Source organism: Megalobrama amblycephala, linkage group LG5 (genome assembly GCF_018812025.1).
Source record: "Megalobrama amblycephala isolate DHTTF-2021 linkage group LG5, ASM1881202v1, whole genome shotgun sequence".
NCBI classification, from domain to species: domain Eukaryota; kingdom Metazoa; phylum Chordata; class Actinopteri; order Cypriniformes; family Xenocyprididae; genus Megalobrama; species Megalobrama amblycephala.
Window position 1 is genome coordinate 5,504,212 of NC_063048.1, and position 17,953 is coordinate 5,522,164.

Sequence of the window (17,953 nt, forward strand, 5' to 3'; positions counted from 1 at the left end):
TTCTAATTACTATAATTTCTGTTCGATAATTTATTTTTTTATGCATGTTCACGTCTGTAAATAAAAGAATTGTTCTGTTCATTGTTTATTTCTTTTATGCAACTTATAATTTTACATGAAACATTATACATATACAATATATACAATAATTTTTTCATCATGTAAATTAAATATTTTTACATTAAAATACATTGTTCTATACATTACATAAAGTACCTACAACTGTTTACAACAGAACTTAGGTTGAACATCATAAACAACAACTGAGATGGAGTGCAGTTGAATAAAATCCTAAAGTACTGTACTTTAAATTCAGACTTAAATACAGAGTAAATGTATAAATATGAATATATATATTTTCACAGTTAACATAAATGTAACATAATTTAACATAAAGCAAACAAGGTTAACTAGTTGCTAACGATATAAAACTAACATTACATAGTTTAACCATACATATTTTGGTCCAGTGTACCGTCGTCGCTGGCAGTGAAGCATGTCATGATGTCAAAACCCAACAGAAAGTCATAAACTTTAAAATGCACACATAAACGTCAACTGTCAGCTTTCTGTCACACAGCCGATAGCCATGTAACGACTCTCGGCTCATTGTTGCCATGTCTGGGATTGGGATACTTTTACACTGTGCTGTGATTGCGCTACTTTTGGGATGGTTTTGTTGCGCAGACCTGGCAACCCTCCACTCCAAAACCCCACCCCTTTCATGCACTTCGAAGTGCGCGGACCCTGAATTGGGACACAGCTCTACACACCAAAATTTAGTTATAGTCATATCTTCACCAGCTGGTAGCAGGAAGTGTGGCAAATACAAATGACTGACATTGTCCTCCTACATTTATATACTTCAATGCATATTGCCCACCACCATGCTCTGTTTTCCTAAAGACACCGGGTGGTTTGAGGGTATGAGAGCCCTTTCATCACTGCTTGCAGCTTAAATTTACATTTTAATTTCAGCCAAATTTTCTTATGTAGAGAAACACATGCTCCTTTAATAAATGGGAATGCTGACAGACTATAACATATTAGTTTCATATATTAAATTCAACTTCAATTCCATTAAATTTAAGAATTAATTTTCAAAAAGGTTTTTCCTAGATACTGTAGTTACATTCTTTGTTCTGGCAATACACATTCATTTTCATGCATTTATATTTGGACAGCTAAGGCAGTTTCAACAGTATGATGTTAGCAGAGGAAATTATGTATATAATTACAATTATTTCTAGGTAATTTGCACACAATTGCAGTTCACTCTGTTCTCCTCACTTAAAGGGCTGTAGCCACACAAGATGATCTTGTGCGCTCAAAATTCTGTCATTTGCCCAGTGTGTTTGCCCAGTAAACATGCTGTGGCACTTAAGCAAGTCTGTGGCACTTATGTTAGTGTTCTCCATGATCTCTTAAATGTTGGTCTGTAAATGTATTCAGCCTTCTCACCTCAAAACTCAAAGTCATCTCAGGTTTTTGTCTTTGTGGAGACCGAATGAGCAGGACAGTTCTAGAATGCCTTTGTGACATCATAGTTGCAGAGCTTGAATATATTTAATCAGTTTGTGTCTTGTTTGGTTCTATCCATTTATTTTTACATGAAATATCTTCACAGTCACAAAGATATTAAAATTCATCTAATAATTTATTTGATTGTCAGTGACCAATAAAATAACCAGCAGGACAGATTTTTCTGTCCTTTCCTATCATTGTGATATTTGACAAAGTAAATAATTTGAAACATGTCAATATCGTCTGAAAAACATTATGTAATGTGAGGAGACTTGAACAGAATTTCACACTCTTGGAAAAATGTTCTTTATTTGAATGAGTGGGTGGCTCTTAAAAGAGCCGTTGTTGCTGCCCTCAAAAGGACATTTGGTGGCTTCAACGGAGTTCCACCTACAGAGCTTCTCAGATGTTGCTCAGCAAATGCTCATTTCCCCCTGGGCTCAGGAGGACTCCGTCTCTGATCAGAAGGGGCAAGCCGATGCATCTGTCTCTTTGCCAAGAAACAAGACATTGCCCCTTTAAGCCACCGCCTGCTCTTCTCGATGCCATAGTCTGTCCTGCCAATTTGACCTTTCCAATTCAGATGGGGCAGAATGTCTGAGAACAGGAGCCTGGTTCTGGGAAAAGCCAGGTAAGTCTTACAGCCAAGTAAGTTTTCATTTCCCGAAGGAAATCCATGTGGTTACTGCCCTCCTAACACAGACTGTTTCCACCAAAGTGAATGATCAGGAGGTCAGGAGCAGGACCTCTGGCCCTGACAGAGCGCAGCACTGGAATCAGCTGCTCCCAGAGTCTGCCTCCTCATGCAGGCTACGGATGATGGAACGCTAACAATCCAGACTCGAGGTGCCATCTCAAAGAAGAGTAAGGGAGCTGTGATTTACCTCCAGTATTTATGCTGCCTTGGTCGTGTGGGCGGAATTGTCCCACCTACTGTGAAGAGCCCACCAATGCTGTGCCAGCCAGACGTGTAGCCACACTCCAGCACAGATGCCCTTCTCAGGCAATACTTCTTACAGGATTCTTTGATGAATGAAAAAAAAAAAAAAAAAAAAACAGCATTTATTCAAAATAGAAAACTTTTCTAACAATATACTATCACTTTAATATCACTATCACTTTTTTTAATCAATTATCATCCTTGCTGAATAAAAGTATTAAAGGATTTGTTCACTTTCAAATGAAAATTACCTCAAGCTTTACCCTCACCTTCAAGCCATCCTAGGTGTTTATGACTTTCTTCTTTCTGATGAACACAATCTGAGATATATTAATAAATATCCTGATGCATCCGAGCTTTATAATGGCAATGAATGGGATCAATGAATGAGCTGAAGAAAGTGCCTCCATCCACATCCATCCATCATAAACGTACTCCACACGGCTCCCGGGGATTAATAAAGGCCTTCTGAAGAAAAAAAAAAAAACATATTTAATAAGTTATAAGGTAAAATATCTAACTTCCACCAGACCACCTTCTGTATTCAACTTAAGAAAAAAAAAAAAAAAAGTTCAAAGCTTACGCTACGTCCTACGCATTCAACTTACGGAAAAAGATTAACTAACACAAAGCCAGTTCTGTTTTTTCTTAAGTTGAATACGGAAGGTGGTCTGGTGGAAGCTAGACATTTTACTTCATAACTTATTAAATATGGATTTTTTTTTTTTTTTTTAACACAAACATTTCTTCAGAAGGCATTTACGAACCCCTGGAGCCATGTGGAGTATGTTTATGATAGATGGATGTGGATCGGAGACACTTCATCTCATACTCGTTGATCCCATTCACTGCCATAACTCTGATTGTGTTCATCAGAAAGAAGAAAGTCACATACACCTAGGATGGCTTGAGGGTGAGTGTAAAGCCTGAGGTAATTTTCATCTGAAAGTGAACTAATCCTTTAATTTCTTTCAAAACAAAAAAAGGAAAAAAAAATACTGACACCAAAATTTTGAATGGTATTTTATATTATTATGAAAGATTTTCTGTATTTTTAATCAAATAAATGCAAGAGACTTATTTCAGAAACATTAACAATAACGTTTCCCAACTTTTGACCGGTACTGAACAATTTTGGAATAGCCCATTGAAGCTGCTTGAACTGAACGGAGTAACGTTACAGTTACCTGTGAATTACCATAATCACACAAAGAATCTTAATGTAAATCAAGATTATTTCCTCATTTTTCAAAAGAGCACAATTTTTACTTACATTGTTAACACCTTAACGTTACTTACTTTTCAACGGTTTTACTAGGAACTGCGTCACCAGTTTTAACATCGTGACACTAAAATGTTTGTCCTAATAAAAGGTTCCACATTAACTGCAACATCCCCATCAGCACAAACATCATCAGAAACTGAGAGAACGTTCAGCCTCATCAACAGATGACACACGGCGACAAAATTAGCAGCACTCACCTCAGCAGGAACAGCGTCATCTGGAGCGGCCTCAACCGAAGCTTCTTGCCGCTCTTTCTGCAACCTGTTTGTGTTGTGTCCGAATGTCTCCACATTCAAAACATCGTATACTGATTCCAGCATCATAAAAACTCGCCTCCTGAAAAACACACAATGTGTCTGTCCCATGAAGAATGTTTACAGCCAAGCGAGATACTACGAGCACTAACCTTTCCGAATCGGGCGTCGGATAAGCGATGCGATAAGCACGTCCTGCAACTGAACACACTTGAAACCATTACAAAGTGATAATGGTGGCGTGACTGGCGTATGATCCTACCACGAAACCGTTACACTTTCCAATATTGTATATATAATTCTCATTGTATTGTATCATAGTTTTAATATTTATTAATATTAATACAATTTTGAAAATATGAATAAGAAATATAATATTATAATAAATGATTATTAAAATGTTATCACTATAATATTATATTTCATAGATAGATAGATTAGAGCACTGCTGTACTCGGACCTTCCAGTAGGTGTCGCGGTTTCTCTGTTTCACACTGAACTCTTTCAATCACTTCCTGTGCTGCACATTCCCATCACAACAACTCCAGCAGCAATGAAACTTGTATACTTTCACTTCTTCAACTCATGGAGACACTTCACAGGGATAAAAATTAACATGGACTAATAATTACTCATGGAGAGACGTTGATATTCTCGCTGCTGGCTGTCCAGTGGTTATAAACACTGGACTTTTATTGTATGTTCTCTTTTTGGGTTAGCTAGTCATGCTAGTTAGCCTTCGACTGATAACAAGATAAACACAGATTCAATCCAAAATATCTTTTTTTTTTTTTCATTGATGTCGATTAAAATCAGGCTACAGCCGTCAGCTTCGCGATGTGAGGGTCATATAATCGTATATGACTGTTTATGCAGTCCTGTCTGTGTATTATGTATGAAGTTTAATTTTAGCTCACGCTAACAGAAATAATACGAATTTCAGTTGTTTGGCTTTTTGGATATGATTTTTGGGAATACACATGATAAAACGTGTTTAATCTGGGTTTATGAGTGAATTGAGGAACTCTTTGTTCTGGGGAGGAAGAGAAAAATGAGGAAGAGGAAGACGATGGTGATGAAGATCAGCTCAACAGGGAACTGCTGATTATTAACAGACATTCAGAAAAATGCCCAGAAGAAAACAGTCCAACCCACAGCCTGTCAAATGTAAGTCTGGATTTCTGTTTCACTTGATTTCACCTCAATTCACAGTTTGACTCTTTTCTGTTATTTTTTGGAATTAATTCTTGATTTTCATTTATGTTATTGCTGAAATGAGTGTGATTGTGATTTGTTTTTGTTGATAATAAAATCAGCGAGAGAATAAAAATGTTCTGGGTATTGTGAATTAGCTAGTGATATATGGTCAGTTTGAGCCTATATAACTATTCACATGGTCAGTCATGACTAGTCTACAATCAGTTGGCTATTTGTAATGCTTTGTAATCTCACAATGTTGTTTTTATTACATTCTAGCTGTAATTTTATAATTTTGACAAATATTTAGACTGAATAATGTAATGTGACATCAGAATGTGTTTATGAAGCACTTTTTTTAGTAGATATGTTTTGTTATTGAGTCACATGTCCATGGTTTCTATATTTTTTTACTCTGGTTTGTATTTTTTCCATTGTATTTTCACTCTTGTTAACTTGCTTTTTTCAGTACTTTCTGTTGAAATAAGTGTTCATGTTAATTTCTTTCAAAATTAATATACGCAAGTTTAACTTGGTTTATTAGATCAAGTGTTTCCTTTTGCTGTATCCGTTAAGAAATCACAGCTCTTAGTTCCTCTTGGGTTTTTATATAAGGTTTAAATGAGATACCCCTATTAAGTGAGCAGAATCTATTTCCAAAGCACTTGTTTAATATTGAGTTACTTGTCTTTAAGAATCAGCTATGCTCGGTTCTATCTCAGTGAAAGCATATTGGCTTCCACCTCTTCCGTCGTCATTCTTTCCTTACTCCGTTTCCTCTGGACAGACCCCTGTTCCTGCCTCGGGACTCGGGGTTGACCCATCTCTGACCCAACTCCCTCCATTTATCTAGTGTCTTTCCACAGTTCCTTCCTTCGTTCATTTCTATCATATTTTTTCCTCTATCCAGAGCTCATATAGCTGTAGTGTTGTTAACTGTCAGTCCTGTCACTGTTTAAATCTAATCATTGAATGATCATAATTTATATGACTGAATCAGACAAACCAAATCTGAGATGTCCTCTATTATGCGTTATATTTATAGTTTGTTAGACATTTTTAAAATGTGGTGTTCATTTGCCAATGTCGAAATTGAGAGATCAAAGTGTCTGAAATAATTCTCCTGCTAAATGATGTACAACTTAATTTTTAAATGAACATTTTACACAACATTTACTCTGAAAGTTTGAAAAAAAAAAAAATCCTCTAGAACTTTTGGGAACCAAATGTGTGTCATCCATTGACACATTTGCTAGTAGATTTAGTGGACTATGACACAGGAGTCATCCAAATGGACATGGTTATTTTCCCAATAACGAGAATCTCAAAATGAATACCTTCTTTTATAGTTTCATGTGTAAGACTGATGTGATTATCAGATTGATTCCAGCATGGTAAAGATGTATAACTGTATACTGATGTTGTACTGTTTTGTTTGCAGTGGGAGCTGAAGATGCTGTGGCAGTTGGCAATCAGGAAAACCTCGTCCTGGAGAGTGACTTCCTCCTCGAACAGGAGCTGGGCTTTGGAGAAAATGACTACAGGATTGTTGGTTTTGAGAGGGACTCAGGTCAGTGACGTATATGCATTACTTTAATTCAGCTTAAATTATTTTTCTATATTATTCCATAGTTTAGCCAAGCATTTGCCAAATGAACAAGTCTAAATGTAAAAATAATGTTATTAAAAGCCAATCAGGCTTCATCTTCAGAGCTCAAAAAATGCCCAATTCCACCTTCAGACCTCAAACCTATCATAAACACTTATATGCTCAAGAAATGGCCAGCAAAATGGGATCAGTGTAATAGAGATAAACTTTATAAAATCAATCCTGTGGTTGATGGGAAATGTTGTGTCCATTTTAAAAATTGCTGGGACCATATTATTTACACTCGCTGTCCAGTAGGTCACACCAAACTAACCCATAAGTCTTTGTTAATGGGTGAAGATCCTTTATGTCCCTCTTGCCAGAGTCCTTTATCGCTGTAGCATATTTTGATGGACTGTGATGTCTTGAACTCCATTAGGACTCTTTACTTTTCAGATGACTCTTATGAAAAGATTTTAAATGGAGTCAGACCAGTTTTAGTTTTAGAATTTTTATCAAAGATGAACCTTTAAAAAATCTCAATTTTTTTTATTTTATTTTTTTAATTTACTTTTTATATCTTTCACTTCTTTTCTCACCATGAGTATAGCAGTGGTAGCTGGCATGGCATTAAACTATAAACAAACAAAAAGCCAAGTCTTACAGCAGTGGTTCTCAGCCTTTTTAACTTCAATACCCCCTGTATTGTGGTGGACAATGGGGGTCCTTGAAGTCCTCATAATTTCTACTCGATAAAATATTGAAGCACCCTTGAAAGTTTGTTGAGGCCCCCTAGTGGGCCCCGGGCCCCTGGTTGAGAACCACTGCTTAACAGTAGAGCTGCACAATTCATTGTTAAAAGATTGCAATCTTGATTTAACACCCACGTGATCTCATTCCTAAATGACAACGATTCGCGTGTGTCTATTAAACCTTTGACAAAATCACACCGGAACATTCAGATATGTGTCAGCAGCTACCACATTTTTTTTACAGTGGATGGAAGCAGAGACGCACTGCATTTGTCATTGAATCATTTGTCATTTGTATTTGTCATTGAATCATTCGTTCAGAAGATTCGTTCAAAGAGACAGATTCATCCAGTAATGAAGCAAGTGATTGAAGTTATTGAATCATTTATTCAAAACGATTTAAAAAAAAAAAAAAATAATTCAGATCAATTAAACATTTTAAATAAACTGCAGCAATTAACATTTTGTCAGAACCTCTAGTAAATTGCATGTTTTCTTTAGTTGTAGAATCGTGGGAAGAATCGTGATCTCTATTTTAAATCGTGATTCTCAATTTATTCAGAACCTTTACAGAAATTTTGTGATGAATAAACATCACATAAAATTAAAATTGAAGTTTTGTAACTTATAGTAATATTATTATATTATATTTCATAATCATTATCAATCATAATGATAATACCAATTAGTATTGCTAGTAGTAGTAGTAGTAGCAATAATATTTTATTATTATTATTACATTATATTATATCAGACTAAACATTTTGATGACTTATACCAAATTTACACTGCAAATGTGGCACAGAAGTGCTTCTGAAGTGGCATTTAAAGGTGCCCTCGAATGAAAAATTGAATTTATCTTGGCATAGTGAAATAACAAGAGTTCAGTACATGGAAATGACATACAGTGAGTCTCAAACTCCATTGTTTCCTCCTCCTTATATAAATCTCATTTGTTTAAAAGACCTCCGAAGAACAGGCGAATCTCAACATAACACCGACTGTTACGTAACAGTTGGGGTGTACGCCCCCAATATTTGCATATGCCAGCCCACGTTTCCAATAGGGCTGGGCGATGTATCGCATGCGATTCTCACGCGCATTTCGTCAGTAAAGCCGGTTCCAGTAATCAGGGAACCGGCTTTACTGACGAAATGCGCGTGAGAATCGCATGCGATATATCGCCCAGCCCTAGTTTCCAACATTATAAAAGCCGTTAGACAAGGGCAGCCAGTATTAACGTCTGGATGTGCACAACCAAATCATCAGACTAGGTAAGCAAGCAAGAACAATAGCGAAAAATGGCACATTTAACAGTACATTAGCAACATGCTAACGAAACATTTAGAAAGACAGTTTACAAATATCACTAAAAATATCATGTTATCATGATATTTTTAGTTTACAAATATCACTAAAAATATCATGATAACATGATATTTTTAGTGATATTTGTAAACTGTCTTTCTAAATGTTTCGTTAGCATGTTGCTAATGTACTGTTAAATGTGGTTAAAGTTACCATCGTTTCTTACTGTATTCACGGAGACAAGAGAGCCGTCGCTATTTTCATTTTTAAACACTTGCAGTCTGTATAATGCATAAACACAACTTCATTCTTTATAAATCTCTCCAACAGTGTAGCATTACCCGTTAGCCACGGAGCACTATCAAACTCATTCAAAATCAGAAGTAAACAATATAACAGTATACAATACTCACATAATCCGACGCATGCATGCCGCATGCATGACGGACACTTTGTAAAGATCCATTTTGAGGGTTATATTAGCTGTGTAAACTTTAAGGCACTGTTTAAGGCAAGCGCGAGCTCTGTGGGCGGAGAGCACGGGATTTAAAGGGGCCGCAGCATAAAATCGGCGCGTTTATAATGATGCCAAAATAGGCAGTTAAAAACATTAATAAAAAAAAATCTATGGGGTATTTTGAGCTGAAACTTCACAGACACATTCAGGGGACACCTTAGACTTATATTACATCTTTTAAAAACATAATCTAGGGCACCTTTAAGTGTCTTTACACAGACTGTTTAATGCTGCTCAGAGGTGGCATAACTGCATTTACACTGAATTTTGAGCAGGCACAGAACAGCCTTAATTTGTATGTGTAAAGATGCCTTTATTTCACACTAAAGTTTTTTTTAAAGCATGAAACCTGTGATATATTTTGCCTCAGCTTCCCATGTAAATAAATGATTAAATTAAAACAGAAAGAAAACTAATTACTGCATAACACAGTGTTGTCAAAAGTACTGAAATGTTAAAAGTACCAAAATTTAAAAAATGTGACACTTTGAGTGCTGTTGAGCGGATTCGTTAACACCTCTGATTGGCCATTGTGTTCATGTGCTCATCAGATATGTCTGTGATTGGCTACAATGATCAATGCTTCAAAATCACGTTGTAAATAGACGTTAATGATGCTTTTCAGTGAGCGCTTACACATGTGAGACGTTTGAAAGCGAACCACTGTTCAAACGCTCTCGCTTTCAAAACGCTTTCAAATTCAAACACATCCGTGTGCTTTCAAACGCTCCCGTGCGCTGATCATTGCAGCCAATCACAGACATATATATTGAGTGCATGAACACAATGGCCAATCAGAGGTGTTTACGAATCCACTCAGAAGTGTCACATTTTTTAAAATTTCAGTACCGACTTGGTATCGAAGTCGATACTTTTGACAACACTATAACACAGCATCTTGTTATCTCCTGATAGACTCCGTCACTGCTGACATGGGAATGCCGGTGTATGGCTTCAGCGATGAGGACTGCTCCGGCTACAACCGTCTCGGCATGGAGAGCGATTTCGAGGACCCGCGAGACACGGAGAGCGAGCGGGAGGAGATGGGCCCCGATGCCGCGTTCGCACCGTACCTCTCCTGCAGACAGTGTGGCCAGCTGCTCGGCGACCCCCTGAGTGGGGCGCTGGATCTCGCCGGTCTGTACTGCCTCCAGTGTGGAGCCGAGGGTGGAGATGCTGACCGCCAGGACAGACCATTAGAAGAAGCCCACCCGGCCGACAGCATGCAAGGGAGGATAAACCGAGGCAGATCCACGTCTGATGGAAGTGCTTGTAAAACGTACTCGTGCAAACTGTGCAGTTTCAGCTCACGTTACTCTAATCACTTGAAGCGGCACATGAAAACGCACAACGGCGAGAAACCGTACCAGTGCCAGCACTGCTCGTATGCCTCCGCCCAGCTGGTGAACCTGCAGAGGCACGTGCGCACACACACGGGCGAGAAGCCATACAAATGCGAGTTCTGCACGTTTGCATGCAACTCTCTGGGTAACCTGAAGAGACACCAGCGCATGCACACGCAGGAGAAAGACCTCAACTGCAGTGAGTGCGATTTCCGTGCGAACAACAGCCACTCTTTAAAGAAACACATGATGAGCCACAAGGAGGACAAATCTACAGCCTTAACAGAAGGTATTTGTTTAACCCACGTCATTAGTTCTTTTTATTTATTTTTTTATTTATTTAATTTTCAAAACAACAGCAAAACAGACAGACAGAAAATACACTTCATACTTCTTAATGCATGTTCCTGCTGTTATTATGAACGATTCATCTGTGCATGTTAGGGCTGCACGATTAATCAAAATAAAACCAAATTTGCGATATAGCATAGTGTGATGATTGAATCTAGCTCAGTGTGATTTTGTTTTATTTATTTATTTATTTTTTATTATAGCCATATCGATATAACACAATTTTGTAAAATATTATTATATTATCTTTCTTAAATACTAGATTTTAATGGTGAAATATACAATAATAATAATATTTTTTATTTTGTTTAATATTTTATCTAGTAGTATTATTATTAATAATAATTATTATTATTAGTGTTGGGGTAACGCATTACAGCTTGAGTTACGTAATCAGATTACTTTTTCAAGTAATTAAAGTAAATAAAGTAACACATTACGGTTTAAATGTACAAAAAAAATCTTAGATACTTTTTCAAATTAGTAACGCAAGTTACTTTTTTTTTCCACATTTATTGACTGACACCTCTCTTGTCCCCATGTTGAGAGAAATCGTGAAGTAGAGAGGCGTTGTATAAGCAGGCATTTACTCATCTCACTTGCACAAAAACAGATTCACTATTCCTCAAAATTAATAAAAACAGTGAAATGCAAATGCTCCCGTGTAGCCTATATTTAAGCACTCGATGAAGAACGTCAAAGATGTCTGAATTTGTCACATCAATGGTATAAAAGTGTGTCAAGACTTTGAACTTAAACGTGGTTGGGGCATCTTTTTTACTCGCACTGTTGTCCGCAATCCTGTTAATAACCTCTCTTTCTTAGGCTAGTTAACTTCTGTTCATGTTTCCCTCATTCATGTGTTGAGCGCCGCCTTGAAGTAGTGAACGCTTTGACCAAAGAATTCTATTTATAGCGCTTTATTTATTTTTTTAAATTAAAATATCGATATTTGTCGCAGCGATACAATTCTTGTATCGCACAGAGAAGGACGACGATATATCGCCATATCAATATTTTGTCCCACCCCTAGTTAGATTTAGAAATAAGAGTGTTGAACTTCCTTCTCCTGTATCCTATTCTTCTTTAATCCAGAATGGCAGCACAGCTGAAAGATTTGTTTGAGCTGCGGCCTCTACTGTACAGGTGTGAATATGCATGTCCTTAAGCCTAAGGCTGGGTTCACACCGCAAGCGGCAGCAGAGCGGAAGCAGCGCGTTAGCAGCGCGTGAGCGTGAACTGCAGCTGCAGAGACGCGCGAGTATTCACACTGGAAGCGTTTGTACAGCATCACAGCAGCGGCTCGAAGCTACATATAAAGTGAGCATTTCTTTACAAAGACAGCTATAAATTTGTTTTTATAATTGGTCATTGTTAAACTTGATAGGCTTGAAAGTTTAACATGCAAGGTGTACAACACTCACATATATAAACATAAAATAAATAAAAATAAATAAATAAAAGCCTTGTGTCATCCATTGCTGCACACAAATGAGGTAAGCTTTGTGTTTTACATCATCTGACGCATGAACATGTTTACAAGACTGCAAACTCGGCGAAAAAGACCGCAAACTCGGGTTTGATTTGGGTATGCAAGAGCCTATATTGCTGTCTGTGTAATAACTAAAATAATGTTTATATATCATATTTTCTGGCTATTTTAGTTTAGTTTTCTATAATATACCATACTTTAGCCCAAACTGAATAATTAAAAACAAGTTTAAATGAGTAAATCTTGTAAAAATATTTTTTAATATTGATTTTCTTTCATGACATACTTCAATTCTTGTTAAAACACACTAGATATGCATATTCTGTGCATTTTGAGCACTTTTTGTGTGAAATCATATTTATTTTGTCCATCAAAGGTGTACTTTCACTTTAATTGAGCGTTAGCCGCGCAGTAAAAATAGACCCAGCGCCGAAACGATTGCGGCACTGCTGCTTCTGCTCTGCTCCTGCTCCGTGCTGCCGCGCAGCCTCTGCGTGCGGTGTGAACGCTCTCATCTGTTAACATGGGCGCCGAAAAAATACGCGCTGCTTCTGCTCTGCTGCCGCTTGCGGTGTGAACCCGGCCTAACGCTGCATTCACATGGGGCGTCGGTGTTAACGCTTCTCATTTACTTTGAATGGGTGATATCATGTGTTGCCGAACTGAATTGTGGGTTCCGTCGCGTTGCTTGCTGCAGAAGTTGAAGATTTCTCAACTTTTCAAGCGCCAACGCAGGCATCAGCCAATCAGATCACAGACGCTAGCCAATCGTGTTCATGCAACACCGGAAAGTAATGTGATTGGCTGTTGTACTATGACTGTCGCGTCCATCAAGCGTTGACGCTGACGCCCCGTGTGAATGCAGCGTAAGGCTTATTCATTTCACTTTTGGTGTGAAAGGGGATTTACATTTGCCAAAAATAGAACTTTTTTTGTTGTTATTATAAAACAAACAAACGGCCCAGCCCAGGTGAGAAAAAGTAATGCAAAAGCAATCTAACGCATTACTTTTCATAAAAAGTAACTAAGTAACACAATTAGTTACTTTTTTAGGGAGTAACGCAATGTTGTAATGCATTACTTTTAAAAGTAACTTTCCCCAACGCTGATTATTATAGTCAATTTGATATACAATCACATACTTTTAGAGACAAATTGTGCAGCCCTCATAAACAAGCACAGCAAACCTGGAGCTTTTTTGAAATCTTCTTTTAAAACTGCAATTTTAATTTTATTAAAGAAGCGTTTTAAAAATAAGAAGTGTCAGCACTAGGATATGTGCAGATGCTCTGGAGGGTGAACTTGACTCTCAGTCAAAAACTGTTTCAAAAACCTACACAAAAGTGTGTGTTGGTGATGTTTCAGGTAGCAGAGGAGATCCCCCACAATCCATTGCAAACTTGTGCTCAAATCTGATTTGAAACCCACTTTTTCTGACCTGTTAATTTCCTCATGGATAAAAAGTATGACCCTACATTTTTGTTTCTCATTAAATATTCTTTCTCTCACAAATTACAGAAGTAAAATGGGTTTTGAATGGCATTTCTTGTTAATTGACTTTATTCAATGATCAGTACTAAACATTATTACAGATTCCTTGAGGAAACATCTCTGCTAGTTTGATGGCTTTTGGGTGTTTTAAAGTGAACAAAGAAGCACTTGTTCTCTTCATAACTGCAGGTTTCTTGCTGTTGTAACATTTCCACTTACTTTATTCTCAATAAGTTGCACTCTGAGCGCTTTCATGCTGCAAGCTGAAAGAGGAAGTGGAGTGTGAAGTAAAAGGAAGTAGAAACTGTTGGGTTCCTAAAACTGGGTTTGTTTAAAAGAGGAAAATTGCTGTTCAGCTTTTTTTTACTTTGTATTTCAGAGTCGGTGGTGTCTGACCTCACTCTCCACATCAGCAACGACTCCGACTTCCTCCAAAGCTATGACACCCTACGGAACGGACCGCCATCCTCCCTCCCTGCTGCACACTGACGGTTTGGCCAAAGAGTCAGACCCTCTGCCTGAGCTGCTATTTCCCTTCACGTGCCGCGTGTGCGGCGTGGTGCTGGAAGACGAGGAGGGCGCGACGGCGCAAATCTGCAGCAAATGCACATTAGACATGTTGTCCAAAAGCTCCCCCACTAGCCCGGAGAAAGGCGACAAGCTGTACTCATGCACGTCATGTCCGTTTGTCACACAGTACCCCAACCATCTAGCCCGCCACATGAAGACTCACAGCGGCGAGAAGCCCTACAAGTGCCCGCAGTGCAATTACGCGTCCGCCCACTTCGACAACCTCAAGCGGCACCACCGCGTGCACACGGGCGAGAAGCCGTACAAATGCCGCGTGTGCGACTACGCTTGCGGCAACTTGGCGAATCTGAAGCGGCACGAGCGCATCCACTCGGGCGCCAAGCCGTTCCAGTGCAGCGTGTGCAGTTACAGCTGCAACCAGAGCATGAACCTGAAACGCCACATGCTGCGGCACACCGGCGAGAAGCCCTTTAAATGCCAGGAGTGCGGCTACACCACAGGCCACTGGGACAATTACAAACGCCACCAAAAGAAGCACGGCCACTCCGCCGAAGGGTGGCTCAAGATGCAGCTACCAGAGAAAGAGGATGAAGATGAGGAAGGAGAAATGTAGTGAGATCTCTTTATTGATGTCTAACTCCAGTTGCCTTATTTTTATCTGAGGAATCCATGCTGTAACAATGCGTCACGACATGGCCGGTTTGCTGTTTTTTTTTTTTTTTTTTTTTGTTTCTAGTTTTTTTTCACATGGAATTTGATTGTATTTTGTATTTTGTCCAACTGTTTACAGCAGCTGATCACAGAATCACAGGTTTGCTATTTAAGACCGTCATCTCAAACTCAAAGAGCACATTTATGCACCACTGGGTGAATTTCACAAAAACACCAAAATTAAAAGGATATAAAATATCATATTTTGGTAACACTTTACTATGTCTCATTTGTTAACACTAGTTAATGCATTAGTTAACATGAACTAACTATGAACAATATGTTTTTACAGCATCTATTATATCTATTATATCTATTATCTATATAAAGAGATAGTTCAACCGAAATTGAAAATTATCCCATCTTTTACTCACCCTCAAGCCATCCTAGGTGTATATGACTCTCTTCTTTCAGACCAACACAATCGGAGATATATTTAAAAATTCCCTGGCCCTTCCAAGCTTTATAATGATTGAGAATGAGAATGCGGGGCGTGTTTTGAAGCCCCCCAAAAAATGCATCCATCAGGGGGTTAATAAAGGCCTTCTGAAGTGAAGCGATGGGTTTTTGTAAGATAAAAATATCCATATTTAAAACTTTATAAAGTATAATAACTAGCTTCTGGCAGACGGCCGTACGCATCGATTTGCAGCAGAAGAGTGACCTCTGACTTGGCGCTTCGACGAACGTGGAAGTGCAGAGGATAGAGCAAAACAAAACAGTATGCGTACCATCATCTGGCAGAAGCTAGTTATTTTACTTGAAAGTTGAAATATGGATATATAAAAACGTATTGCTTCGCTTCAGAAGGCCTTTATTAACCCCCTGGAGCCATATGGATTATTTTTATGATGGATGGATGCATTTATATTGGGCTTCAGAACATGTCCCCCATTCAATACCATTATAATGTTTGGAAGAGCCAGGATATTTTTAAATACATCTCTGATTGTGTTTGTCTAAAAGAAGAGTCATATACATCTAGGATGGCTTGAGGGTGAGTAAATCATGGGATAATTTTCATTTTTGGGTCAACTATTCCTTTAACTTTTGTTGATGGTAGTTAATAAAAATACAGTTGTTCATTGTTTGTTCACAGTGCATTAACTAATGTTAACAGATAGCACTTTTGATTTTAATAAATGTTGTGTTACCTTACCTAAGATTAATAAATTCTGTAGAAGTATTGTTTATCTTCAGATCATGTTAACTGTAGTTAACTATTGTTAACAAATGAAACTTAATTGTAAAGTGTTACCCATATTTTGCGTAAAGAAATTGAGGCCTGTTTCTTTGGACCGTTAAAAATTTCTTTGCATTGCAAAAATCTTATAGACCTTTTTTTTTTTTTTTTAATGTACATTTATAAAATTTTTTAGATTTTTTGTAATGTATTATTTTTTTGTAGTTACTGTATTGCAGTAAAACACTTGATATTTAAAAATAATAAATTAGTGTAAATTTCAAAGCCCAGCACAGCATATACCACCATGATGTGCACTTCTTTTTCACATCACAGTTTTTGTTGTTGTTTGCCGGCACGAAAATGTCAGACTGCAAAAAATAAACCCTAAAATCAGACTTCAGTTTCTTTTATGCAAAATATAACTTATTATTTTTTCTTTTTAATTTGGGATAAAATATATTCTTGTTGCACTTTGTGAGATTCACTACGGAGCCCCTAAAGCGACATGGGAGGAAATGTTTTGCGTTTCCCCCAAGAAACTTTGCTTTCATTTGCAAAATGTTTGGGTTCCTCTTAGAAACTTTGTGCATGAGATTTGCGAGAGAATGCAAATGCATTGGAAATATAATTTTTCCTCCCATCTCATTTTTTTTCCTTCCATCACCATGTCACTTTAGGGGCTCCGTAGATTCACACCTCTACTGGTTATGGATTCTAGTGGAATTGCTGAATGAAAGAACGAGTCACCTTGTTCCAGGCCGATGCAGCAGCTGTAGTTGTGTTTTACTGTGTTTCATGAGGGATTTGATGACACTGAAGATGTCTGGCTGCTACTGTATGTTCACTTATGCACAATGACAGTGATGTTGCCTTGTCTTGGGGAGGTGCTGCACCTCCTTCCCTCATTTACTGTATATGAATTTCCTGGTGCCACTGCAAAATGCTGCACTGATCTGGGGTCTCGTCCACCTCCAGCACACTCATTGATTTTCCAGGGCATTAGAGGGACGCGTATGAGTGAGTCTCAAGAAAACTGTTCAGAAACGCTAGCTTCGTATTTAACCCCAAAATGATAATCAAGGGAATGTTTTGCATGAAGAATACGAAGGTATTCTTTTTTTGTTTTGTTTTGTTTTTGTTTTTTTGCATTGTGACATTACTGTCCCCCTCTACAATTCTACAATGTTCATTACTATATTGTTAAAAAAAAGTATATAAATTGTACAGTTATTGTAATTATTGTGGTAGTGTATTATGTTCTATCCTTTTATTTTTATTACTGTTTTACAGTAAATAATTTTGTTATTGCATTACAGAAAAAAATGCTTAACTGTCTTGAAATTGTCACAATGCAAAAAAAGTAATAATGGTCCTAAAATAGGCCTCATTTTCTTTATGCAGTTTTGTGTGTGTGTGTGTGTGTGTGTGTGTGTGTGTGTGTGTGTGTGTGTGTGTGTGTGTGTGTGTGTGTGTGTGTGTGTGT

At 37.7% G+C, this 17,953-nt stretch overlaps 1 protein-coding gene and 1 long non-coding RNA gene across 2 annotated transcripts; one reads left to right on the plus strand and one right to left on the minus strand.

The window, feature by feature from the left end:
• Positions 1 to 1,816: 1,816 nt before the first annotated feature.
• On the minus strand, positions 1,817 to 4,361 carry LOC125268322. The gene is made up of 2 exons (XR_007184869.1): positions 3,947 to 4,361; positions 1,817 to 2,547 (listed from the first exon to the last, which is right to left on the minus strand). It is a non-coding gene; the product is annotated as an uncharacterized LOC125268322 (long non-coding RNA).
• A 127-nt stretch (positions 4,362 to 4,488) lies between these two features.
• LOC125268321 (zinc finger protein 513) lies at positions 4,489 to 16,273 on the plus strand. The gene is given in 5 exon segments (XM_048190406.1): positions 4,489 to 5,170; positions 6,642 to 6,770; positions 10,281 to 10,997; positions 14,422 to 14,497; positions 14,499 to 16,273. Coding segments are annotated over 5 exon segments (1,650 nt in total). The 5' UTR covers positions 4,489 to 5,130; the 3' UTR covers positions 15,187 to 16,273.
• The last annotated feature ends 1,680 nt before the right edge of the window (positions 16,274 to 17,953 follow it).